Below are 25,465 nucleotides of genomic sequence, written 5' to 3'. Positions count from 1 at the left end.
ATAAAAAATTCAAGCGATACAAAGGAAATAAAATTCCTTTCATAACCCCACTGCCCCAGATCACTACTGTGAATACGTAGGTATATAAGCTTATGCAGACTGAAAACGGCACATATCATTATATCCAAGAGGAGATTGTTGATCTGGAATGTTCCAGTCCTGGCCCATTCCCAATGAGGGTGTTTCCCAAGTTTAGTTATCTTAGGAGAGCCCAACAGGTGACAGGAGGACTTGACACCCTGACATCTGGAACGGCTCCTCTGAGTTTTCCTTTGTGTGGATCCTGGAGTGGGGTGAATTGGATATTTGTCCACAATCATAACTTAGTGTTTTAAAGTCACTGCTACTTGCTGATACACATAAACAGCTTGCAGCCCTGTCACAACGTGTGTGTCACCGCAGGTCTGCCGTGTGTGGGCTCCGCCGTGGCCCACGATGGCTCACCCACTGGTTGGCACAGGTACAGCTGTGCTGCCTTAGCCGAGCACCCCCAGGGGAGCAGCCCCCCACCCTGTCCCTTGCAGGTGGCCTCCGCAGAACCCTTCAGTATTCATTAATTTCAATGGCGAGCCTTGAAAATGAGGGAACATTTTTAGGGCAGTTCCACTGCTTGGGTACTTCTGCTTCCGATTACCATATAAATAACCTTTGGGTGAGTGCCTTGTTTTCTTTACTTTTTACTGTTATTTTCACATAAATAGGGCCATACCATCCATGCTATTTGACAATCCCATCTTTTTCACTCAGTGACGTGTGACCATCTTTCCGCACCACCCGTCCTCATTCAGCCATCTGAACCAGTGGCGCAGGGTTCTGTTTTGGGAGTGGGTGGCCCGAGTTCGAATCTTGGTCCACTTACGAGCTGTGTTCCTGTAATTTGCTGGTGAAGCAGGGATGAGTTTGATCGGATCCGCTGTGGGAGCAAAGACAGAGAATGACCCAGTGAGAGGACGGGTGGCAGGGGGTGATGGAGAGCAGGAGGGGCCAGCATGTCTTCAGGGACGTACGTTAAGTTGTTCCCACCACATTCAGTTCTCTCTCTTGTCCCCAGGACTCCAACTCTCCCACCAGCAGCTCGCCCTCTGATTTTAACTTCTCCCTTCACAACGCACGTGGACATCCCGACCCTCCAAGCAGTGTGGACAAAGAAAGGATCCTTCTGACCATTCAGGATGTGATGGTAAGACTGATGTTCCGCGTCCTAACCACAAAGGGCCAGGTCTTTCCCACAGCCAAGCAGCTGGGCCGCAGGTGGGCCCCATAAGAGAGTCTTATTTACACCTGGGAAAACGACATGGGTCACACCAGGATTTGCCTGGAACACAGAAATTTCTGGCCCACCCACCAGAGGATTTAAAACCACACACGAGAGATTTGGCTTCATGATGTAAAAAAAAGCGAAGGTTGCACGTTACGTGAGTCCTCGTTAAGTGCTGTGCACTGTGCCGAGCGTGGGACGTGCCTGGCGGCATCAACCCTGAGAGTGAAGTGTCTTCATTCTCACTTTATCGCTTGAGGACCCTGAGGTGTAGAGAAATGATGCTGCTTGTCCAGGCTTCAGACAAGGCAGAGGTGTGTGCCGTGGCTCTCTGGTCCTTAGAAAGGTGCCTGGCATGGTGTTCATTTGCAAATAAATCTTTGTTAGGCAAGTGAATGGAATAATTGACTGATTCATTGAGGGAGGGTGTGGTGGAGATACCGACTCGGCCCCCTGGGCAGCCCAGACGGGCTGAATTCAGTCATCACATCACTAAGTTATAATTACGGTGACAGTATTTTCCAAACTGTGAATCAGGGCACAGAATCTGACAAAGAATTTTAGTGCTGCTTGGGGTAGAAGAGTCAATTTGGGAGATGAAGTTCGGATCCTGAGCTATTGGGATGGCCGGCACACGGTGCCAGTGAAAATGCATGTTGTAAGTGACGTGAGTAAGGCAGGCAGGGTTACAAGCATAGCCCTTGGCCAGGGTGTCAGGATGTGGCAGGGAGGGTGGGGATGTAGGGAACAGTCTTGACACAGCTCGGCTGACTGTCATCACGGAGAAGCAGGGACCCAGTGGTACTAGGTACCTGGGTTCTTTGTGTTCAATTTCTCCCAGGTTGTGTGTGTGTGTGTGTGTGTGTGTGTGTGTGTGTGTGTGTGTGTGTGTGTTAATGTTGGTAACTAATTCATGATTTTCTATGGATCAAACAAAATATACTGCTGGCCAGGTTTGGCCTTCAGACCACCAGCTTGCAATTTCTGGTCCAGACAATGAAAGCTTTGTTGGTTGCTGACAAGAGAGGAGGAAGAGGTCTTCCTCCCTCTCAGCCCCTCTGTACCCAGAACCATCAGAGACGTGGTGTCCTGAATGTACCCAGAGATGACAGCTCAGATGAAAAGACAGCCTGGCTGATGGCATTAGGCAGGGCCCTGGGCGGGTGGGTTAGATCGCACAAGGCCGGCGAAGCAGGAATAATTCAGTGATGGGCATGAATGATTCATGTGGAAGGAAGCTGAACAAGCACTAAACGCCCATGAAATGCAAGTCCAGAGGGAGAGATGCTGTGATCCTTTCACCCAGGAGCGTGTTTCTGTAAAGTGAAGACACTGGGTGACATCTGACGCACTGAGGCATCTTTTAATCCTCTTGAAAATAAGGAATGACCTCTGCATCAATCGTGGATTCAATCATGTCTTTATTACTTGCATTTATAGCCTACATAGGATTTCTTAGGTATTTTTACATTACTTTTCATCATTTATTTATTTACATTATTGTTCACCATCTAATACATGAGCGCTTTCTCATTGGAAAAGATTGAAACAATTCAGAAGTAAAGTGAGTAGAATATGAAAAGCTCTCTACGCAGCCAAACCGTGCCCAGCTTCTGTTTATTAAACACACATACTATGTTTATTTCACCATTTATTCATTTATTTATTATTTTCTATTCAGTTCACTTCTACTTTTATCTTGATTCCTTCTGTAAAATTTTTGGTTTACTGTATTGCTTTGGTTCTCCCTTACCCCCATCCCACATCCTGTCTTCTTAAGTTAAATGTTTAATTCATTTCTTTAATCTTGTTTTTGAATTTATCAGTGTTAAGGCTATAAATTTTCCTCTGAACACTGCTTTGTCCTTATCCCACAAATTTTGCTCTGTATAGTGTTTTCATTGTCATTTCTTTCTAATTTGTTTGTGATTTTAGGTTTTTTTTTCTCCTCTAGTTAGTTAGAAGGAAGAAATAGAGAAAAACAATAAAGTTCTAAGTAGGTTTTTTGTTTGTCTATTTTTTCTTCTCCTTTTGTGTTAATCTTTAATTTTACTATGTTATGATCAGAGAATGACTTGTTTGGTTTCTGTTTTTTGGGGAAATTTCTTAGGTTTTTGTTTGTGGTTTAGCAGATCCATTTTTATGAATGTTCCTTGGTGTTTCAAAAGAATAATCATTCTCTTTTTAGTACAAAGTTCTCATTATATCTATTAAATCAAGGTATTCATTCACTTATTTAGCTTTGTGAGTCTTTAAGTATGGTTCCAAACACCTATATCAGAATCATCTGGGCTACTTATTAAAAATGGGAATTCTCACACCCCTCTCAAAGATACAGAATTGGATCTGGAAGGGGATGGAGTGCTTGAAATCTGCATTTCTAATAAGACTTCCAGGAAATTTTTATGTTTATTAGCAAACGACTGCAGTAGATCCTACTTAATTTTTGTCTATTTAATCCAATTGATTTCGGTGAACTTGTTGATTTTTCCTTATATTTCTGTTTTTGCTTTAGATACTACAAATCTCTGTCACTGTGTACATATAGAGTCAAGATGTTTTCTGACAGATAGTACCTTTTATCCATATGAATATATCAGTGTCATTATCTTTGTCCCATTTAAAGCAGGGGACCTTTTCAGTCTGAAGGCTTGTGTCTTTCTTTAGCACTGGAACAGTTATTATTATTATTCTCTTCCGTTGTGTCTCTTCTGTCCTCTGGAGCTTCTGTTGGCCAAATGTTGGCCCAGAACTGTGCTTTCAAGTCTCTTCATTTCTCTTTCAAACTTTCGTTTTGCCTTTTTGTACTATGTATGTTCTTAGAAAATCGTTTAGCTTGATTTAAAAAGATAACAGTCACCTTTTTTCTCTCTTTCGGCCTTTTAGTTTATCTCTTTAAAAACGTTAACAAAATTAAAACTTTTAAGATCTCTAGTTGTTTCTGGAGAAAGGTCCTCTTAAATCTCTCCAGGGATATGAATTTCCTCTGTTCTAACACCTTCCTCATTGACTCTATTAACTCTCTTTCCTCGGGTATTGGTTCTTTTGTTGATTAAATTTGGTGCCTGTGCCTCCAGGTGTTGACGTTCCCCAAACGTGTGCTCGTTCTGGGTTGTCTGCTGATCCTTGTGTTGGAGAATCCTACTTCCTGGGTTCGTTCTATTTGATGTAACCCCACCCTGGCCATTGGGGGGCGGGGGCACAACATGCTCCTGGAGGCTGAGCACCTTCTCTTTCTGCCAGGGTGTGGGGGCTCCTAACCCCCTCAGGGATGGTGACCTCCTGTGGGCATTGCCCTGCCTTCCCGGTCCAGTGCCCAGCTCCCGGGCTTCAGCCCGTGGGTGAGCACGTCTGTGCTTCATACAGCTGGGGAGGGGCCGGCAGCCCTAAAAGCAGCGCCTCATAAATGCCCCAGGGCGTGCTCTCACTCCATCTTGACTCTAGACAGACAGACAGACACACACACACACACACACACACACTCCTCCTTTGGAAAATTTTACTGTGCACATTTTGGCCTGGAGTTTCCTCCATCTCTCAGGAATTCCTCAAAATTTCTAGTCGGTTGGCAGCGTTCTTGGTTGTTTGGTCTCTGTCCCACTGTCCCCGTCCCATTTCCCACGGCCCGCTCTGGGCAGGCTCGGGCGAGGGACCCACAACACCTCCCAGCCAGGAAACTGTCAGCCTCTGCTTCGTGAGATCGCGCTCATCTTCTTCCGTCACCCCACTCCCTAAGACAGGGGTAGCTACTGCTTCATAATGATGGATGTTAGCAACTGAACTCTACTGTACTTCATAAATAAATCTGGCTTTGAGTGAACATTAGTGACAAAGAAATTCCAAGGTTGAACGGGGGCAGAAAGGAAGTATCAGAAAACTGAACACAGTCACACAGGGATTTGAAGCCCTTGTGGAACTCAGGTTTTCCGAGCCATGGTTCCTTCAGAACCGGTGTAGGGGAAGGTGATTTTTAAAAAGACACGGGATGAACCCTAAAGATACGGCTCAAGTCACTTTATTCTGGGAAGTTCGTGATCTAGGAACCCACCAGGCTTGCGGCGTGGGCCGGCAAGCCTAGGTTTCCGCTTCCGATGCTCATTACACGTGTAATTTCTTCTAGAAGGGCTGTCTTTGTTGCACTCTATCCTGGTACTTGGCTGTCAGACCTGCTAATGGGGACAAATGTATTCAACAATAAATATCTGTTGAATAAATAAATGAATGAAAAGAAGAACAAGTTAGTCAATTAACCTGACAATGCAGAGTGAAAATCCTTTCTGGGCCAGGCAGGTTAATATAAATGTGTGAAACAGCTCATATTAAGGCAACAGAGGCCAGCGGGAATTACTGCAATTAACGGGGCCTGCCCTGCTGAAGGCATTCAAATCCCAGCCTTGTAAGACCGCTAACCGAATGCCAGGCTACTGGAGGCGCCGGGGCGGGGAGGAGGGCGGTGGGTGGGCTGTAGGCCCGTGACCTTTGCCCCAGGACTGCTCAGGGACCTTTGCCCCTGCGACTTCCTGCGGACTGTTTCCCAGTATCCATTGCGGCCTCATGACCCAATCGTCTCAAAGGCAAAATCAATAGGATCTGAGACAGAACATGCTGTCATCTCACTTTTGAATTTTCTATGAAAACAAGCCCTCTGTGAACGCTATCACAGAACACCAGTTCCTAGCTCACATCTCACTGCATACCTTCTCCAGACAACCCTGTCAGCTTGTCAGGGCACGTTCTCCCACGTTCGAGGCGGGGACTTGGGCTCAGAGACTTGTGTGGGGACCCAGGGCCCGGCCGGAACTCAGAGCTAGCGGTCCCCCTTTCTAAGGGCAGTTAGAGGTTTAAACGCTTCATCCACTAACACTTAACGCCCACTTTTACACGTTTAGTGGCCTCCAGGCAGCTTTGTGTCAGCAGGTTTCATCCATTCCGTGGGAGCTCATGGACTTTCCTCCCACCCTAAGGACCACTTGCTTCCAATACGCTGATGCCCCGGCAGTCAGTAAACGTGGGCACGCGGCGAACAGCCTGGGCTTTGGAGTCAGACAGTCATTCATCCAGACCGGGTCTGCCCTTCCTGGTCCTGTGACCTTGGGCTCACACTTAGGTGCCCTGAGCCTGTAGGGTAAGGATACCCACTGGGGTGGTGGGAGGCTGCCACGGGCTGAGGTGTGGAGAGAGGTTAGCTTGGCAATCGGCAGCTGCTGCTGTTGATACCATAGTTGCTATTGTTATGGTTGCAAACAGTTTTGTGGTTGCCTGGTTTCGCTCTTTTCCTCGCCCAGCAGAAAGAGGCAGATGAGGCACGTAGGACACTGATCCACTGACCATGCGTCAGACCCCTGCTGCATTTCGGTCAGTGGTCCTGAGTCCCTCCCTCCCCCTCCTCCTCCTCCTCCCCGGCCCTCTGGCAGGGGGGGCCATTTCTGTGCCATCCCATCATCCGTTCTCCACCAGCTGTATTTTCAACCTGGGCCCCGTACAGCAGGCTTTCTGTGGAAAGGGCTTGAACTGAACATTTTAAACCCTGAACATCGAAGCTGCACATAACGAGGTTGTAAAGCAAAGCTATAAAGTTCGTTTTCACAGAGAAATTTCTGGATCACAGCTTCAAAGCAGCTGGTGGCTGCCCAGTGTGGCGTCCCTTTCAAGTGTCGGCAGGTTGGTTTTCGGAGCGATCCACCCCAGGTCCTCATCTTTCCAGATGGGAAGGCTTTGAACGGCTTTCTCGAGGGAGTGTCGCTACTTATTAGTTCATCTCTCTTTTGCCCCTGGAACAGGGTTTAGATCACGTGGGCTTTCTAAGGGCAGCGGCTCCTAACGTTTGCTCGTCCAGAGTGAGCAAACGTATTCTTTTCTTTTGTGAAGATGCTACCAGCCGTGCAGAATCGAGGCTTCTCGATGATACATGTTTTGTAAATGCAATTATGGCATTTAAATGTCTATTAACGTAACAGAAGCAAAACCAAATTGAAATGGGAGGCATTCTTGCGATTTAAATGTCTTTGTCATCTGAGATATTTCTGAAACTATCCCCTCAGTTTAACAAGTTATGAACAAAATATGAAGAGGCCAGAGTTGCCATCTTTTTCAACTCTTCTGTTACCATTTAAGAAGGATTTGAATCGGCTTGTTGCTATGGCAATGAAGCCAGGGGCTTTGGTTTCGAATATTCCATTCTGCTCCATAACCCGACGTGCGCCGTTTTCTGGGATGTAATGCATTCAGCCTCTACATGGCAGCAGCGTTGACCGCTGGACCTCTTACCACAGTTCCTCCAGGTCTCTGCTCCCTGACTACAACCCTTCACTGTCTGCATTTTGTCCTCTGGGAGGGTGTTTTCCAAGAAGGGCCCCATATATCCCCCAAGTTTCTTCCCACTGTGGTTGGTGGCCCATTGTTGTTATGTCTGGGCCACTCGATGGGATTCACCCCGGTCAGATGCGGATCCGTCATCTTAAGACGTCCAGTGCTCTCCCGCCCGCCGCTTCCTGCCTCACTCCTTTGGGGACAAGATGTGTTCCAGGGCTAGAGACGAGTGATTTTTGAGACAACTGGCAGTCCAGGGTCCTCACACCGCTGTCCCTTTGGGGACTTAATTTATTTGCAGGCGTGAGGGACGGGATTTAGCCATAAATGTAAATATATCTTTTTCTAATTACAAAATTCGAAGTAGGCTTATGATAAAATATACAGTAGGAAAAAAAAAGGCAGAAAAGAACGTTCTCATAATGTCACCCCCCCAGAGAGAACATTGTTAATTATTTGGTGATTATTTTCCCAGACTTCTTGTATGCACATACGCAGACGTTCATGCCTGGAAACTAATGACTATTTTTGACTATTTTTAACATCAGCCTTGTACTACATGCACGTTTTTCCGACATGCTTCTTTTCAGAAGTGTGTCTTGCTGCTTTTCTGAGTAAGTGCACGTGACCTCCCTCATTCCCTGTAAGGCTGCCCGAGGCTGCGTCAGGCCTGCCATGTTAGTAATGTAAGCCATCTATTACTGATGAACATTCTCTTCTTTCCCTGTGATCATGAGGCCTCCATGATCTTTGTGGATTTCGGAGGGAAGGATAAATTCCTGGGGGGGACTTGGCCAAGGGCTATATACATTGTTAATTTCTAGTCCGTCATTTCTGCCATCTCTGCCTCCCAAGTGCGTCTCAAAATGCATCTCCCCTCACCACCTCTGCTGCCAGCTTCGTCATCCGCCTGCCACCACAGCGGCAACTGTTCACCCTGTTTCCGCCCTGGCCCCACCTGTCAAAATCCACTTGGTATCCAGGCGCCGTGGTCATCTTTAAAAGCAGGACTCAGATAACGTATTTCTGCTCAGCCACCCTCGGTGGCCTCTCATTGGCCTTAAAACAAAATCCAGGCTCTGCCCCGAGGCCTACAAAGCCCTGCCCTGTGGGACACCTTCCCGCTGCCTGCCCTCCCCTCCTTGGGTGCTCATTGCCCTCCAGCCATTTCCACCTCCTGGCCTTGACCGCTGCTCTTCCACCTGCCTGACGCTCGGTGCCCCAGACTCTGCCTCTCCCAGCCCTCCCTGAACAGCTCTCCTCGGCACCCTCAGCCGGGCCACTCCGTGCCCTCACCCAGGCAGCCCTTCCCTTCACATCGGAAATTCCCGTTTCCTTTTCTTCGTGCAGCGAGCATCCGAGGCTGTGCCACCTAGGACCCCCCACTGCCCCGTCAGCCCCGGGGCAGCGCCCTTAGCATGCCTGCACGCGTGAATAAATTACCAGGAGTCATGGCCACGTCGTCCTCCCCGTTGGCTGGACCCCAGCAGAAGGCGAGAGCGTCTGTTTTACACTTGGATCATCTGGAAGGAGCCAGGAGCAGCGGCGAGGGCACACGTGACAGCTTTTACATTTAATCCCTGTAGCAAGTTGGGCCGCCTCAAGGCGCTCGGCCCCAGTTCTCCAATTTCTGGGGACTCCAAACCTTCAGTCACTTAAAACGTGGGGTTGCAACACTGTGAAGTCAATGAGGAGACTGGCGGGGAGCCTGCCCGGCTGACGACGGCTCAAGAATCCGCACGCCCCCTCCGAGTCCTTCCTGGAGCCAGCTGTGGCATGTGGCTTCACGCCGCCTCAGACGTCAGTGGGGCTGATTCCGGGCCCTGGGACTGGCTGGCATTTCCTGGACGGTGACAGCTGTCTCCCAGCTGGGAGCCTCCGAGCTGGCCGGCACACATTTGATTGTTTTGATCCACGATGACTGGACAAAACTACTGGGGATGCAGAGAGGGTTCTGCCCACCGTTTTCTCACCTAACCTCGTCTTCACCCCTGCAGGACACACACCTGAAGCTGATCCCATGTAGACAGCGGTTGGGCCAAGAACAGGCACTAGTCGCCTACCCTGTTTTAACTTGATGGGCATGTTATCAAGGCTTTCGCTCTCCCTCCCTCTCTGTAGGGCTGTTGTGAGGATCAGACGAGAGGAGTTGAAAATGTTTTGTCAGGTACAGAGCATTGTTCCACTGGAGAGGAGGCTAGTTTTACAATCACTGCCACCGCTCTTAAACAGCTGCCCACCCGGGACTCACGCTTCCCGGGGAGGAGCAGTGCATCTCTTGACTTCCGACTGCCCACCGGTCAGACTCCAAATGTGGGAGCCACGGCCTCCGTCGGTTTCCATAAAAGGGGCACGGACCACCTCCGTACACTCAACCTGAAGACCTTCTTAAGTGTCATTAATGAATATGTGCTCGCTTGAATACAGGGGTTTTCAGCCTTTCCAGGTAATTCTTTGTTGTGGGGGGGCTGTCCTGTACATCCTAGGACATTTAGCAGCATCCCTGGCCTCTGCCTATGAGATGCTACGGGCACTCCCTTCCCCTTGTGGGGACAGAGTCCCAGAGTGCAATTTCCAGGCTCTCGGTCTCGCGTGGGGAGGTGCTGGCTCGGGGAGTGAATGACCATCAACTGTGATTGGTTGGCCATCAGCTGTGACCGTTTGGCCAATTGGCTACTGATGTAACTGCAGGGCTGCGTTGATTGGTTGGTTGGTTGGCAGGCAGAGAAGTGAATGGGGCGGACTGTGGATCGTGTGGCTATTACTGCATAAGTCTTGCCTGGCCGCCCAGCAAGAATATAGTGGTGTGACTCCCCCATCTATGGCTCTATGGGTGTTCCCTTTTGGCCTAGCCATATCCTGCATTCTAATGTGGGGAGTGGGACCAGAGGCCCCACAGGCCACCCCGCACAACACCCGTCATGACCCAAAACATCTCTGGTCCTTGCCAGATATCCCGTGGGGGGCAAACCATCCCCAGTTCAGACCATTAATAAAACAATTCTAGGAGGCAGGGATCTGTTAACCCATTTTTATGGGTGTCCATACACCAATCAGAGGACTTAAGTAACTTGCCGAGGGTTACGTCACTGACGCCATGTCCAAGGCACGTGGGTGCACTGCACCCCTCCTTACAGCCACTACCCAGACACCGATGGAAAATAGTCATTCAGAAGATATTTGTCAGTCGCCTACTCTGTGCCAGGCATGTTCTGTTTGCTCAGTAAATATCACTGCTACTTGGTTTTGGCAAGGGAGGGAGGGAGTGTAAAAGATAGACGGCTCCATTAGTTTCCTGTTGCTGCTGTAACAACTTCCCACAAACTTAGGGGCTTGTCTTACAGTTCTGGAGGTCAGAAATCCAAATCCAGTTGCCCTGGTCTAAGATCAAGATGTCGGCCGACTTGTTTTTTTCTGGAGGCTCTAGATGAGAATCCCTTTCCTCCTCCTTCAAAGCCAGCCCTGTGACATCTTTTCTCCTCCCTGATCTCTGCTTCCGTCCTTAAATCTTCTCTTTCTGATTCTGATTTTCCTGCCTCCCTCTTGCAAAAACTCTGTGATTACATTAGGCCCAATTGGATAATCCAGGCTAATCTCCCCCGTCTCAAAATCCTTAATTACATCTGCAACGTTCCCTCGCCATGTAAGGTGACAGTCGCAGGTTCCAGAGATTAAAATGTGGACACCCTGGGGGCCCTTTATTTAGCCTCCAATAATCAGCCCTCTGACCTTCACAGATTTATGTCCATCACTCATGTAAAATACATCCATCACATCCCAAGTTTCCCAAAAGTCTCAACCTATTACAGTATCAACTCAAGTCCAAAATGTCGTCTGTGTTGCATCTGCTCTAAGTTCTGACATCTCGTCATCTATATCATCTACATTAGGTGTGGGTGAGACTCTGGATATAACCCATTTTAGGGCAAAATTCCTCTCCATCTGTGGACTTGTGAAACTAGAAAACAAGTTCTCTGCTTCTAAATACAATGGTGGTTCAGGCACAGAATAGCAGTTATAGATACTCCCATTACAGTAGGAGGAAACTACGAGTCACGAAACCCAAGCGATTTTGAAATCCACCTCGGCAAACTTCCTTAGGTTTCAAGGCCCGGGAATAATTCTCCATGGCGCAGGGCTGCAGCCTCTGGGTCCTGGCTCCACCCTTGGTCCTCCTTCCTCTTTCGAGAAGGGTAGCATGTGTTTGCAGCTAAGTAGTTTTGTAAACCTGTTTCCTGCCCATGGAATTTTGCGAGTCTGACAGCCTTCTTTGATTTCATCCTTTCTCACTCCCATTCACTTCAAGCCGGTGGTGTCTCTGCTGGTATGATAGTCTCAGAAACGATGTGGGTCCCCTATGTATGTCTCTAGAATTCACTCCATTAGCTAAGAGCCTTCTCCACAAGTCTTTCCTGGATAATCCCATCTCTATTCCTGGATTCTGCTGAGATAATCTAAGGGGATCCACGAGCCACATGTCTAATCTTCAAGAGCCCTTGGTGTGATTGAATACTCTAAACTTTGAACTAGCAAAATTTTGTCCAGCCACACCCTTGGTTTTCTCTCCGAACATACTTCTCTCCTAATTTTAATGTCTTTTGCAACCTGGATAGACTGAGAGCTTCCCAAATGATCCAATCCCGGTTCCTTTTTACTTAACAACTCTTCCCTCTCTTTGTGTCTTTTCATCAGATTGCATTCACCATTTTGCGTGGAAATCTCTTCAGTTAAATATTCAAGTCCATCTTTTACAAAATTCCACTTAACACATGCAGGTACCAATTCAGCAAAGATTCTGCCACCATATAACAGGATTCCCTCCACTCTAGTTTCCAGTAACATGTTCCTTATTTCCTCACCAGCAGCACCTTTCATATCCATATATTTGTTGTTGTTGTTGTTATTGGTCTTTTTAGGATGATTTCTCTAAGATAATCAAATTTTTCTACACAGTGTCTCTCACTTCTTCATGAGCCCTCACTGATTCACAGGGCCTAGGGATGGGGACTTGGGCATTTTGGGGAGCCATTGTTCAGCTGACTACCACAACTGGTCAACCGCCAATCCTTTATTGCTTGTGTCTCCTTTTCTTAGAACAATGTTAGATACACCGGGGTAGTATAGCTAGGCTGACCAGTTGGGTTGCCCAGACAGTCCGTACTTTTTTTCCCAGTGTAAATGTTCTAGTGTTCTTTTTTCAAAAATATCCTGGCTTTGGTGATAGTCTCTGGTCCCTCTTCGATCTCGATACGTGGCCTCCTTAAGATTGTAAATGTACAACCTCAGGGAGACGAAACACATGTGAAAAAATTGTCAAGCAGTTAAGTGCTAAATGTCCTGACACTTAGGCGCTTCTAAACACCCTTCCTTACACAGGACAGCCCCCCACGACTCTCTGCCAGACGTTTCCCCATCTGGAGTTGCAGGATCATTTGGAGGCCTTTGAGGTTTCATTTTCCAAGTGGGGCCCTGGGACCAAGTAGCGTCAGCACCCCCTTGTTAGGAATGCACATTCTCAGGCCCCATCCAGAACCCAGTGCCTCAGAAACTCTGGGGTGGGACCTCACAATCTGCTAACAAGCCCCCAAACCAAAACCTCTCTCTCTCTGGACACCACATTTAATACTATAAATATGACTCTGTCCGGAGGGTTGCTCATTTGTCCCTGCCCTTTGTTTCCTCATCGTCAAAGTGATGACAATACATAGCTTTGGACGATTTTTTGGTAAATGTTAGTTCGGCAGGAATAGTTCTTTGGTTCTAAGGATCTATTTTCAAATGAGTGTTTCTCCAAGTAACAGATTTCCTTTTTTTCACTCTTCTCGGCTGTTCGCAGGAGCTGAGAAAAAGCCTGGAACATAGCGTAAGTCTGCAAAGGAAACACGAGGACTGTTCCAGTGACGAGTATGACTCCATCGAAGAAGACGTCCTCTCTGAGCCCGAGGACCAGGCGCTGGCGGGCCATCCCAGACATGACTCAGTGCAGAAGGACATTCCTGAGGACCGGGGGACAGAAGGATGTCCTTCCCAGGGCCCGGACACCCTCGTGGTGCTGGAATTTAACCCGGCTTCCAAAAGTGAGCTCTGCCTTACATGGCATTTCTTTGGCTCTGGTGTCTCTGAATCCAACAGTAGGACTTAAGTTTCCAGTGGTATTTGGACCTCAGCCTTGGGGTGACCGACAGGCCAGGGAGGTGTACCAGTCTGATCTCTGTTGATCGTGAGAGGCAAAGGTTCCCAAAGGCCTGCAGTGACATGGCAATTCCTGATGGTAAATGTCTGTCAAAGAGGCTCGTGCATTGTAGCCTGTGTAGCAGTCTCTGCATGCCAACGGGCTTGAGAAAAAGGGACTGTGTGTTGGCTGGGATTATTGAGAACAGGGCTTAGCAGGGCTCGTTTCCCTCCACTCCCTTTCCCCTCTCTTCCCCTCCCCTGCCCTCCCCTCTCTTGCCCTTCTCTTCCCTTCCCTCCCTCTTATTTCTGCCTTCCTTTGTCTCGTCCTGGTACCATTCTCAGGTAGGCGCTCCACGCACAAGCCCAGAATTGAGACCTTGGCTTTGCAGCTCCATCAGAAACTAGATTTCACTCCCTAACAATCCCAACAGAAGTCCCAGGCCTGGCTCTGGAACCCACACAGGGTCCCACCTCTGAACTAGTCACTGTGGCTCTGATTGGCCAGGCCCAGCCAACAGGACTGTGGGGGTGGTTCCCGCTGCCCAAACCACGTGGACTGATAGGTAGTCGTTTCCAAAGGAAAATCAAGGCAGATCTGAAGGAGACGGAGAGCATGGTGCTGGTAGCCAGAAACCACAGCTGTCCACCAGAAGAGATTTTTCAGAAAAGGCCCTAGAAAGTAGAGTAGGGGGCCATGGACAGACAATAAAGTGGTTCAGGGCAGGGCCAAGCCAGGGAAGCCTGCTCAACTCCTGCTTTCATCACTTCCCAGCCGTGTGACCCTGAACCCATGACGTGAACCTCGGCCCTGCTCTGGGATAGGATGTATTCATGTCCTATTGCTGCTGCAATAAATGACCACGGATGTGGTGGCTTCAAACAGCACAAGCTTATTATGTTATAGTTCTGCAGGTCGGAAGTTTGACGTGAGTCTCATGGGGCTAAGATCAGTGTCAGCAGGACCGTGTTCCCTCAGGAGCCCTTGGGGAGCCTGCGTCCTGGCCTGTCCAGCTTCTGGCGGCTGCTGCGTCCCTTGGCGCCTGACCCTTCCTCCATCTTCAGCAGCACTGCGTCTCCCTGACCTTTCTTCTGTGATCACACCACCCTCCGACCCTCCTCTTCTGCCGCCCTCGTGTGTCTGTGTGTGTGTGTGCGCGTGTGTGTGTTATTGTGGTAAAATATATAAAACACAGAATTGACCATTTTCGCTATTTGTAACAGCACCATGTGGTGTTATCAGCGCTCGCACGTTGTACCACTGTCACCACTGCCTGTCTCCAGAAGTTTTTCATCATCCCAAACTGAAATCGTCCCTCTTCCAGTTTTAAGGACCCTTTGATGACTTTGGGATAATCCAAGATAATCCCCCTGTGTTGAGGGCAGCTGATGGATTAGCGTGGTTCGTTCCCCTTGCCTTGGTACCTAACGCGGCCCCAGGTCGCGGGGACGAGGAGGTGGCTATCTTTGTGACGCCGTCATTCCGCCTGCCGTCTGTCCTCTAGGGTGGCTGGGGGAACAGAGGAGACAATGGGTGCCCGGGCACACCGACGGCTGTCACTTTTCCTGTCGTCAGCATGTTTTCCGCACTGGGGAGCCAATCTTGTGGTCACTTGCCCCTCTCCATTCTTTGTCTTGTGCCATTGGACAGTGTGAGTCCTCTGTCACACGCAGGTCTGTCCTTGTCCCTGTCAGGCCAGCCAGGGCATGGTTAGTGCAGAAACTGTAAAGAAACATGTGTCCTTCTAGAGTTGAGGAGACGGTAGGAGGTTCATACGAGTCTGATAGACCTCACGCAAGGCTCCAGCATCTGTCCTGAGCCCCCAAGAGTCCCCTGGGGCCCAGGATTTGGGGCTTTCTCTTGTTTGGGCCACCACGGGCTCCAAGGGTTTCCTCTGCTGGGACGCATATTACAGGGCAGTTCAGCAGGCACTGCCTGGGTTTTCGGCCTTCCTGTGCTGGGAAGTCACACATACTGACCCTTCTCCCTGCTTGCTTGCTTTATTCTGTTTAGCTACCTTCCGTGCTGCCCAAAGGGCAGCCTTTCTGCCCCGGGGGATCTGAGCACATCCTTCTTCTCCTGCCCTTAAACCTTTCCTGGCTCTCAGGCCCTGCAGCCACTTTCCCTAAACTTAAGCCACTTTCACACCTTCTTCACAATTTTTTGCCATCTCCAGAAAATGCCTGCACTATTTTTTAGCTGTTATTTAAACCAGCACCTTTCTTTTCTCCCTCCCTCCCCTCTCTCTTCACCTCTTTCCCCTTCTCCCTCCCACCCTCCCTTTCCCTTTCTTTTCTTCGTAATTCTGGGCTGGTTCCCAGCAATCATATTCATGAAATCAAGGGTTGATATGCTGGTTACATATTTTGTCCATACACAGTCAGACCTATAATTGCTTACAAAAACATTTGCCCCCATGGCATCTGGGATCCGCTCCTGTCCTCCCAGGGGTCCAGGCGCCCCACTTTGGGAAACGTTGACTCTAACACATGGCAGGTGGGCTCGTCACTGCCCGGCTTCCCTCACCAGCCCGGGCCCTAACCACTCACCGGCCACACACCCTCCAGCTGCCCCACCCTTGCACATGCTGTTTTGTGTCTGGAATGTCCCCCGCCCTGCGCCCCTGCTAACGTCTTAGTCAGCTGTACGGGTCCTCCCTCTTCATGGTCTGCTGCGGACCCGCCAGCCATCCTCCAGGCTGCGGGCTCCTCTGTGACCCTGTTGTCAGGACCCTTCTGTTCCAGTCCTGCTCGCTGATCCATTCAGCCGTCCTTTTCCTTGGCGGGCTCAGAGCGCCTCAAGGGCTGCAAATGTGCTTCACTGTACTCTTTTGACACCAGTGTCCTTGGTGGTGCCATTATGTTATGTGCCATGCTATCAGTGAGACCCAGCACCTCACCGAGTTTAACACTTGTCCCTATTCAGAAGTGTGAAAATGTGAAAACCTGTGCGTGTCCTAGCCTACTTCAGGTATTTGGTAAAACGTGGTGTGTGGCACACAATGGCTGTCCGCGAGCTTGTTCTGTTGTATGCATCAGGCCCGTCTCTAACCCCAAGCTAGCATGGCGCCCGACGTGGAGCAGGGGCTCAATAAATAGCTGTTGCATGAATCAGTGATTGAGCAAATAAACAGATGCCCAAGCAGAATGCCCCAGCTCTGCTGGCACTGAGTGGTTGACAGAAAAAATAATTGTTTTCTGACAGGTCATAAAAAAGAAAGGAATTTGTCTGCTAAGCGGAAGGACGCAGCTGAGGTCTTCATTCCCAGCAAACCCGAACCAAACCCGAACCCCCAGCAACGCCCCGTGTTCCCAGACCAGGAGAGGCCGTGCTCAAGTAAGAGTTCTGGGGGCTGCCGAGCCAGGCTGGAACTGGGCCTGGGCCACTCTCGGGGGGGCCGTGGGGGGGTGCTATGATAGAAGAGGCCTTGTTGTAGTACCCTCTCCATCGCTGAGGCCTGAGCTGACCTTTCGTAAACGGATTCTTTGTCAAGGTCTCCAGAGAAACAGAACAAATAGGGTTGGGGGGGATGGGAGAGGGAGAGTATAAGGAATTGGCTTAGCGTTTATAAAGGCTGGCAGGTCAGAGCTGCTGGATAGCTGGGCAGGCGGGAGACACAGAACGAGCCCATGTTTTAGTTCAGAGGCCATCACCCAGGAAGGATGTGCTGCAGGCCAGTGCTGCAGATGAAGCCCAGAGGCAGCCTGCTGGAGAAGTCTGTCGTACTCGGGGAGCGAGTCAGTCTTTTTTGTGCTATTCGGGCCTTCACCTGATTGGATGAGGCCCACCCACATATGGAGGGCAATCTGCTTCATTCTAACAATTAAAACATTAATCGTGTCGAAACCCATCCTCTCAGAAACACCCGGAATAATGTTTGACCAAAATACCTGGGCTCCCCAGTGGACATATGACCATCACATCTACCTTCTTGTTCTATGACCAATATGTGGTTATAATTGAAAATTTAGTGTATATTTCTTTTTACTTTTCAATTAATTTGTTTGCTTTATGTGGATCATATGTATCAATGGTACTAGGTGCGAAAGGTCCAAAAGAGTGTATGGTGGAGAGTCAGTCTGCTGTGCTCCCAGTGAAATGAGAGGTTGTACTGAAGGAGGACTCGCGGTGAGCCAGCCACCACTGTAAGCTCTCCCTTGTGTCACCTGTAAGTAAATTGGAGACGTAATTTACTAATGTCTATAAGTAAATCACAACCCTTAGAACTAGCCTTTAAGGTAGGTACTGCGACTGTCCCCATTTCACTGATGGGGAACGGAGGCACAGAGCAGGTGGAACGTGGGGGAGTGACTCCTCTGCCATGTCTGTGACCGACAGACTGGAGACGAATCATCTCAGCCTGATAGCCTGGGTCGCATCCAGTGGCTGGAGTGGCTCTGTGGGGGCCACTTACTTCTGGTTTCTCGGACCTGAAGAGCCTCCTATTGTTCAAGGCATGCGGGCGTCCCAAGAATTTGGAACCCTGGGGTGCCCTGGGCAAAATCCAGCCCCCGCCAGCCAGCCTTGTTAGAGGGGCCGTTGGTCTGAGCCAGGGGCTCTGTCCTCTGTGGTTGTAGCGTCCTACTCGTGTTTACTGGGAAGCTGGAGGGACTGTTTCCTGCAGGTGCAGACCAGGGACCTGGTGGTGGGCATCAGCCCCTCCCCCACAGTCACAGTTCGGAGCTCTGGACCAGAGCACTTTGAGGCAGAGGCTGGAGGCTTTGAGCTCGTTTCCCAGCAGTTGAGGGCAGATGGAAGAAGGAGGAGGAAATAACAATGCTACCACTTACTTACTGAGCATGTGTTCTGAGCTATGTAAATAGTGGCTGGGTTTGGATTCCCCCAGAAGCAGACTCTGAGATAAGGTTTCAAGAGCAGCCTTTATCTGTTAAGTATACGTGGCTCCGAGACGTAAGCCACATTTGGAGAAAGGAAAGTTGAAAACTGTGGCGTTGTCAGCCCCCTCACACGGGAAAGGAATTATAGTGGACCCACGTGTACCATGAGGATTCGTTTCTAAAGGTTGCAAACAGTGCACGTGGCCAAAGCTACTCTTGGAAATCCCTGATCTGATGATTGCGTGCAGCCTGTATACGTCTGTATAGACGCCGCCGTACAGAAACATCCCTTTCAGTAAACACAGACAGTCGTAGCAGCTCCAGGGTGGGAACAGTCATAGCTTCCTGGCCGACCCCCAGGGGAAGCAGCTGGTTTTGTTTAGGGTCTGGGTGGCAGGGGCAGTAGTGTTTTTAAACACTGGCATTAGACAGAAGGCTCCAGCATGTTCACACCTCTAGAGGTGGATGGAAACTAAGACTTCCCCAGCTCACCCGCTTCCAGGCAAAATCTGGACGGCTTACATGTTTTACCTTGTATTTGTGGGGGGCTGTCTTTTGTGGGGGGGCATATAGAAATCAGCCTTTTTCTATCTTCCTGGTGAATTGAAACTTTTATCACCATGTATGGTCTTTGTTTCACTCTAGTCACTCTTTTTGCCTTAAAGTCTACCAGGCTTTCTTTAGGTTAGTGTTTACGTGGTGTATCTTCTTTCATTCTTTCACTTTCAAACTTTCTCTTGTAAGCAGCACGTAATTGTGTGTTTTTTTTTAATTCTCTAACAATCTATGTGTTTTAATGGGTACATTTAGCCCATTTACATTTAATGTAATTGCTGATCTATTTGAGTTTAAATCCACTCTTATTGTTTGCTTTTTATTTGTTCCTGCTGCTTTTTTTCCTCTCTTGCCCTCTTTGAACTGTTACTTTATGGTCTTCTTCTTTTTTCCTCTCTATTAGCTTGTTAGTTATGCATTCTTTTATTATTCTTTTAGTCATTATCAGAGATTGCAACAATGCATTCTTGACCTACTAGAGTCTACTTTAAATTAGCAGGTTCACCACTGCTCATTCAATGCAAGGGCCTCACAACTCTGAAACTTCATTTCTCTCCTCCCAACGCAAATGCTGTTGTTGTCACGCATTTTAATTCTCTCTAGATTTTAAGCTTCCCTCGGTGATGACATCATCATCATTATTATTTCACACAGTCAGTAGTGTTTGGGATTTTTGTCCATTGTTAACCTTCCGGTACCCTTCACTCTTGGCTCTTTCCAGGAGTTCACCGTGACTCTCAGACGAGCTCCAGAGTCTGTCGTCAGCTTTTCTCAGCTTCCCAGCCTTGCAGCAGCTCTTCTCAGAATCAGCATCACCTTGAGGGGAAACGCCTCCCTGGTGCTGGGTTCACCTCTCTGGGTGTCCTTCTCCTGCGTGCCATTGGCCCTGTAACCCTTCCCGGCCCTGTTCATTCCCCACACCTTCAAACAGATTTCTTCTTTCAAACAGATTTTTATACTATTTGGTCTAGGTTTTCTAGTTGTGCTCCAAGGAAGGGTTGGTCTGGATTAGTGAGTCTGCCATTATCAGAAGTGTAACCTGTTGCTTGTACTCTTTCAAAAAGAGTTATTTCTCTCCTTGCCCCTTTTTCTTTGGCCAGAGTCATAAAATTGAATTTGTGACAATTAAATGAAGCTCTCAGCTCCATGAGCGCTTCATTCCTTTCTGTCGCTGTCACTGCCGCTGGTTCCAATGAAAGGGCCTCCTGTGCTGTATTACTCTGGTCTCTGTCCATCAGCCTCCCAGAAAACTTCTAAAGGCCTGTTGTCTTCTTAAGGGTGGAAGAGCATTGGTCTTTAATGCGGACAGTTTACTGTCCAAGTTGTCTGAGGAGATATGTCTGAACCACTTTTCCCAGACAAGCTGCCAACCATAGAAATAAAGTAATGCCCCTCAGTGTGAGTGAGTTAGGAGATCCCGACAGGCCTGCAGTTAGCATTTCTGTCAGGAAAACGTGCCGCAAAAGGCCATTCTGCCAAAGTCCAGAGTCTCCTGACAGGTTAGTCAGTCTTCATTCCTAACAGCAAGTGACAGAAGTCCCAACTGGCTGAGGCAACAAAGGAAAATGTTGCTCCCGGACCTGGAAAGTTGAGGACTATAGAGCTGACCTCAGGCATGGGGGGATCCAGGCGCTCAGAAGGTAACACCAGGAAGCTGCTTCTTTACCACTCAGCTCTACCTTCCTCTCGTCCAGTGGGTCTCACACTTGAATGTGCATCAGAATTATTTGCAAAGCAAATGAAAACTCAGATTAGTTGGCCCCAGCCTTGATTTCTAATTCAGTGCCTGTAGGGTGGAGCCTAAGCATTTTAATTCCTACCAAGTTCTCAGGTGATGCTGACGGTACTGGACCAGGGAGCACACTTTGGGAACCACCTCTCGTCTCAGACATGGCCCAGAGGTGGCCACCAGTGGCTCCGGGCTTCCTTTTACTGGCAGAGCAGCCCCAGGGAAAAGGGACTGCTCCTTTCCTAATAGTTCCAGCAGAGTCCAAAACCAGGTCCCCGAGCTGACCTCCAGTCTTCCCGCTCCGTGGTCGGGGAGAGGCAGTTCTTGCCATGGCCAGGCTAGGCCGGGAGTGGGGTCAGAGGCACCCTCACCACGTGGACTGAGAAGAGCAGGGAAGGGGTGGTTTCCCAAAGGAAAACCCAAGTGCTGTGAAGGTCACTGTTACTGGAAAGATGAAAGCAACTGCTGTTCATTTCATAGGAGAATCAACCACACATGACATTTCACTACAGATTCTTCAGAGGCAGGGAATGGAGCAAAGGACTGTGCTTTCCAGGAGGAAAGAGTAGAAATCGGCGGGGTGGGGGGGAGCCCTAATTGCCTGCCTTGGAAATCAGGTGCATTACTGGGCTGAGGAAGAGACAGCAGCAGCAGACGGGTGAATATTAAGAGTCACAGACACAACCTGCCTGTGCAGAAGCCCCAGGAGAAGCTTTTGAGATGAGAAGCACACAGACCTTGACAAGCCATGTGTATCAGCTATTTATTGCTTCTCAGCAATCGACCCCAAATGCCCAAATGCAGAGGCTTAAAGCAATAAGCCTTTTGTTACTGCCCAGGAGTCTGCAGGTATGCCGGGTTGTCCTGACGTGAGCTAGTGGCCGGCTGGGCCGGATGGCCTCCAGTGGCCTCACGCCCATGTCTGGGAGCCCCGCTGGCCCGGGCATCTCAGCTGGGACGACTCGTGTCTCCTCCACACGTGGTTGCATTACCTAGCACGTGGTGGTCTCAGCGTGCGAGGACAGCGAGAGAGGACACGGCCCTCAGTAAATGCTTTCTTAAGACTGCTTGGTCACGATTGCCAACGGCCTGTTGGCCAAAGGACATCACCAGGCCACACCCAGCGAGAGCAATAGACGCCACCTCCGGAGGGGAAATGCTGCTCCATTGTGGTGCAGAGTGCACGTGTCCAGGGGTAGAAGGACTGAGAGGCTGTTTGTCATGGAAAGCACATGGCTCGTGAAGCTGAGCCACCTTGAAATGCACAGAGTACTCGAGTACTCAGTACTCAGGTAGGACGTTGTCCAAAGTACAGCGTCCTCCCCACCTCCCCGTTGGATTTTAGAGGTGAGTGTGAGCGTTTAGAGGTGAATGTGAGCGTTTAGAGGTGAGTGTGAGCGTTTAGAGGTGAGTGTGAGCGTTTAGAGGTCAGTGTGAGCGTTTAGAGGTCAGTGTGAGCGTTTAGAGGTCAGTGTGAGCGTTTCAAGATACAGCAGGACTAAGTCAGCTGTTTCTCTGGACCTTCTGTCACACGAAATCATGTCATTTCCAGGCTGACAGGCACCTGACCCCAGAGACTGGGGGTGCACTATAGAAAGTGGGACTTAGGCCGCAGCTAAACGGGGCGCCGCTGGCCAGCTCCAGCCTGATTGTCCGCGGGACTGCTGCTCAAGGGTTGCCGATCGTATGATATTTCAAGAGGTTCCAAGGAATCCTAAGTTTTCTCCCCTTTTAAAAAATCTTGACATCTATTTCCAATTTTTAAATGAAAAACGTAGAAGTTACTCAACACACATCTGCAGGCTGGGTTTGGCCTGTGGGCTGCTGGCTTAGGATCTCTGATAGGCAATTGTTCTCGGATTTAATATTTGCCATTTCAGTGGCTTCCCAGGTGACCTCAAAGGCCCCCTTGCATGCGGTAAGGGGTAATTTGGCCGAGACTCTGCATGTGAGCTTTTCTGGTCATAGCTGGCACCTGGGAACAAGTCACCTGGCTGGTGAGCCGACTGACAGCCCGGGATCCTTGTGTCTTCTTGGTGACATGTGTTCCGTTCGCGGTAAATCTGCATGACACGCTTGCTCTTTGTTTCTCTGCAAGATATGAAAACGAAGTCCCGGTAAAGCGAAGAGAAAGTGGGATTAATAGAAGAGGGATGGTTTTTAACCAGAGAAGAGCTTTGTGGGATACATTAAAAGGTGGAATTTGGCTTTTGCTGGTGGCACAAATTTATCGTGTGAATAAATCCATGCTTCCTAGCTCTATGATGAGCATAAATCCACCCTCGTGAGGCGTGGTGGTCGGGCCCGTGCAGCAATGGCGCACCTGAATGAGCAAGGAGAGCTTCAGGAAGAGGTAAAAGGTGGCTGGTGTCGTGGGGCTCGCAGGCTTTCCCCACGGGCCAGCCAGCAGAAATGCAATTCAGGAGGACGCGGGCATGGGGCACAGACATTTCTGGGAAGCTGCGGGTGGGAGGGCACTGGCAGTGGAGCTGCAGCGCTGACCTTCACTCGCAGAAAGAGCCGTTTCATTTTTAAAAGCATCTTCTTAGCATCTTATGACTCTGACGGCACAGGCTGCGCCTGCTGAGCTGTCCCTCCCAAATGCAAGACGCCCCGGCCAGAAGGGTCGGTGCAGGCAGAACTGGACCCCACGGGAGGACAACGCCTCCATCAGTGTCCTTTTTCCAGGGAGAGGTGAGCGGAGCGTCGGCTTATGTCAGCGGAGGACAGATGGTAATCTCAGGCTGCTATTGTCCCCCAGCCCCAGACCCGGGGCACGCGGTGGCCGTGAAACGGCCAGGGTAACCGTGCAGTTCTTCAGGCTGACTTTCAAAGTGCTCTGTGCAGGAAATGGAGAAGGAGCTGACACAGTCAGGCGCCGCCCGAGCTTCCCAGCAATGCTGGGGTCTGCCCCCCACCCCCCCGTGTCAGAGCTGTGCCTTTGTTGAACTGTAAGCGCGATATGAGTCCTTTATCATCAAAGGGGAAGAAAACAGTGTGCTTTGGTGATACGCACAAATACCGAGGTTGACTAGGTTTGGGCTTGAAATCATTTTCCGTCCATTCCGTTGACAGAAACCAGCATGTCAGGTGCCGGGATGTCACAGTAAACACGACGGGCGCGGCCTCCTGAAGGAGCATGAGGTCTTGGGGCTGACCCGGCTTCAGGGCCCAGGAGAACCGAGCCCAAGACCTCTCCACCCTCACTCCCCACCACACGTCCGCTCGCTCCCTCATTCCAGCCCCCTCTGCGCCAAGCTCTGCCCGCCTCAGGGCCTTGGCACCTGCTGCTCCCTGGCCTGGAGCAGCCTCCCCATACAGGTGTTCCTGAGGCTCTCAGCCTTGAGGTCGCTGCTCAGGTGTCATCTTCGCTGACCGAGTGAGTGTCTCACGTGGTGCCCCTCGTCCTGGCATCTCTAGCCTCTGCCCCGCCTCGTCTGCCCTCCCAGCATTCATTACCATCTGCTGGACTGACGTCTGTCTCAGCCCCGTGACTGGGACGGGGGTGCGGGGGCCTGTTGTCCCCACCTCTGTCCCCTGAGCCCAGAGCAGTGTCTCGTCGCACAGCGTGGAGGGGTCTGGAGCCTTATCGTTAATGCCTGTGCCTTTTGGGGAACCATTTCTGCTGCAGCTCCCGTGGGACGAGCATGTGTGCACTTCAGGGTTTTTCACTCCCAGCTGCAGTGCTGCTCAAGGCCACGTCCCTTAGCTTCCCTTCGCGCCTTTCTCCTCTGCTCCGGGCTCCTCCAGGGACCTGGTCCCTTTTGGCAGAACGAGGGGCACCCTCAGCACCCCTTTCCCCACCACGTTTCTGTCACAGTAAGAATCCCGACCTCCCTCAGCTCGTTCAGCCGAGCTGCTTCCAGCACCTTCTCTGCCCAGTGTTTGCTTTACCGTCTCCTCCCCCAGCTGCAGAGCCGGCCAGGTGCTTAATAAAAAGGACAAACAGGGAAGGCTAACAGCCTTGACTGCAATGAGCAGAGTCCCCGGGTCACTTTGTCAGCAGCTCAGCACTTTTCTGTCCCCAGGAGCAGCAGTGGGCAAATGACAAGAGTCTGTCAAAGTCAGGAAAGGGCCCATTGCTGTGTATTGCCTGGGCCAGCCATCCCGAAGCGCGAGGGTTCCTTCGCCCTTGGCCGTCCTGGGGAAGCCGCTTGGGCTGTACGAGACCAGCCCTTGAATTCTGTCAGACTTCGTGTTTCTTAAAAATTGGAATATGTTACGAACAAATAAAATGCAGGGAATTGTGCAGAAATTTCATATCCAAGCTTTTCCTGGAAAAAAAAAAAAAAGACACCCCAGGAACAGAGCTCTGTCCCGCAGGCGTTGGCTGAGCTGGGCATTGGCTGCTTCCTCACTGGGGCCCGGCCCCACGTCCGGTCTCACTCACTCAGAGTGCCTGCCCCCGGCCCCTGGGTGCCTGGGGGAAACTGGCATCCCCTCATCGTAGCTTAGTTTTTCCTCTTAGTTCCCCATTACCCAGTGCCGGGCCGACCTGGACGCCGGCCCGGCGGAGCTGCTGTGTTTCCTGCCCTCTCCTGCCAGTGTGTCACTCTTGAGGTTGTTTGAACTCGCATTCAGACACACCATTCTAATGTAATAGA

General features: G+C 50.0%; 1 protein-coding gene across 1 annotated transcript in view; it reads left to right on the top strand.

Annotated features, from left to right (window-relative positions):
- Positions 1-25,465, top strand: part of KATNIP (katanin interacting protein) — a 113,606-nt gene that overhangs the window by 26,394 nt on the left and 61,747 nt on the right. Inside the window, exons 6-8 of the mRNA XM_033102108.1 lie at positions 1,052-1,180; positions 13,404-13,644; positions 16,944-17,075. Of these exons, the coding sequence (XP_032957999.1) occupies positions 1,052-1,180; positions 13,404-13,644; positions 16,944-17,075 (502 nt within the window). The remainder of the gene's footprint in view (positions 1-1,051; positions 1,181-13,403; positions 13,645-16,943; positions 17,076-25,465) is intronic.

Source organism: Rhinolophus ferrumequinum (genome assembly GCF_004115265.2).
Source record: "Rhinolophus ferrumequinum isolate MPI-CBG mRhiFer1 chromosome 15 unlocalized genomic scaffold, mRhiFer1_v1.p scaffold_54_arrow_ctg1_1, whole genome shotgun sequence".
Taxonomy (NCBI): domain Eukaryota; kingdom Metazoa; phylum Chordata; class Mammalia; order Chiroptera; family Rhinolophidae; genus Rhinolophus; species Rhinolophus ferrumequinum.
Note: the sequence above shows the minus strand (reverse complement) of the source record. Positions and strands in the feature narration are given on the sequence as shown.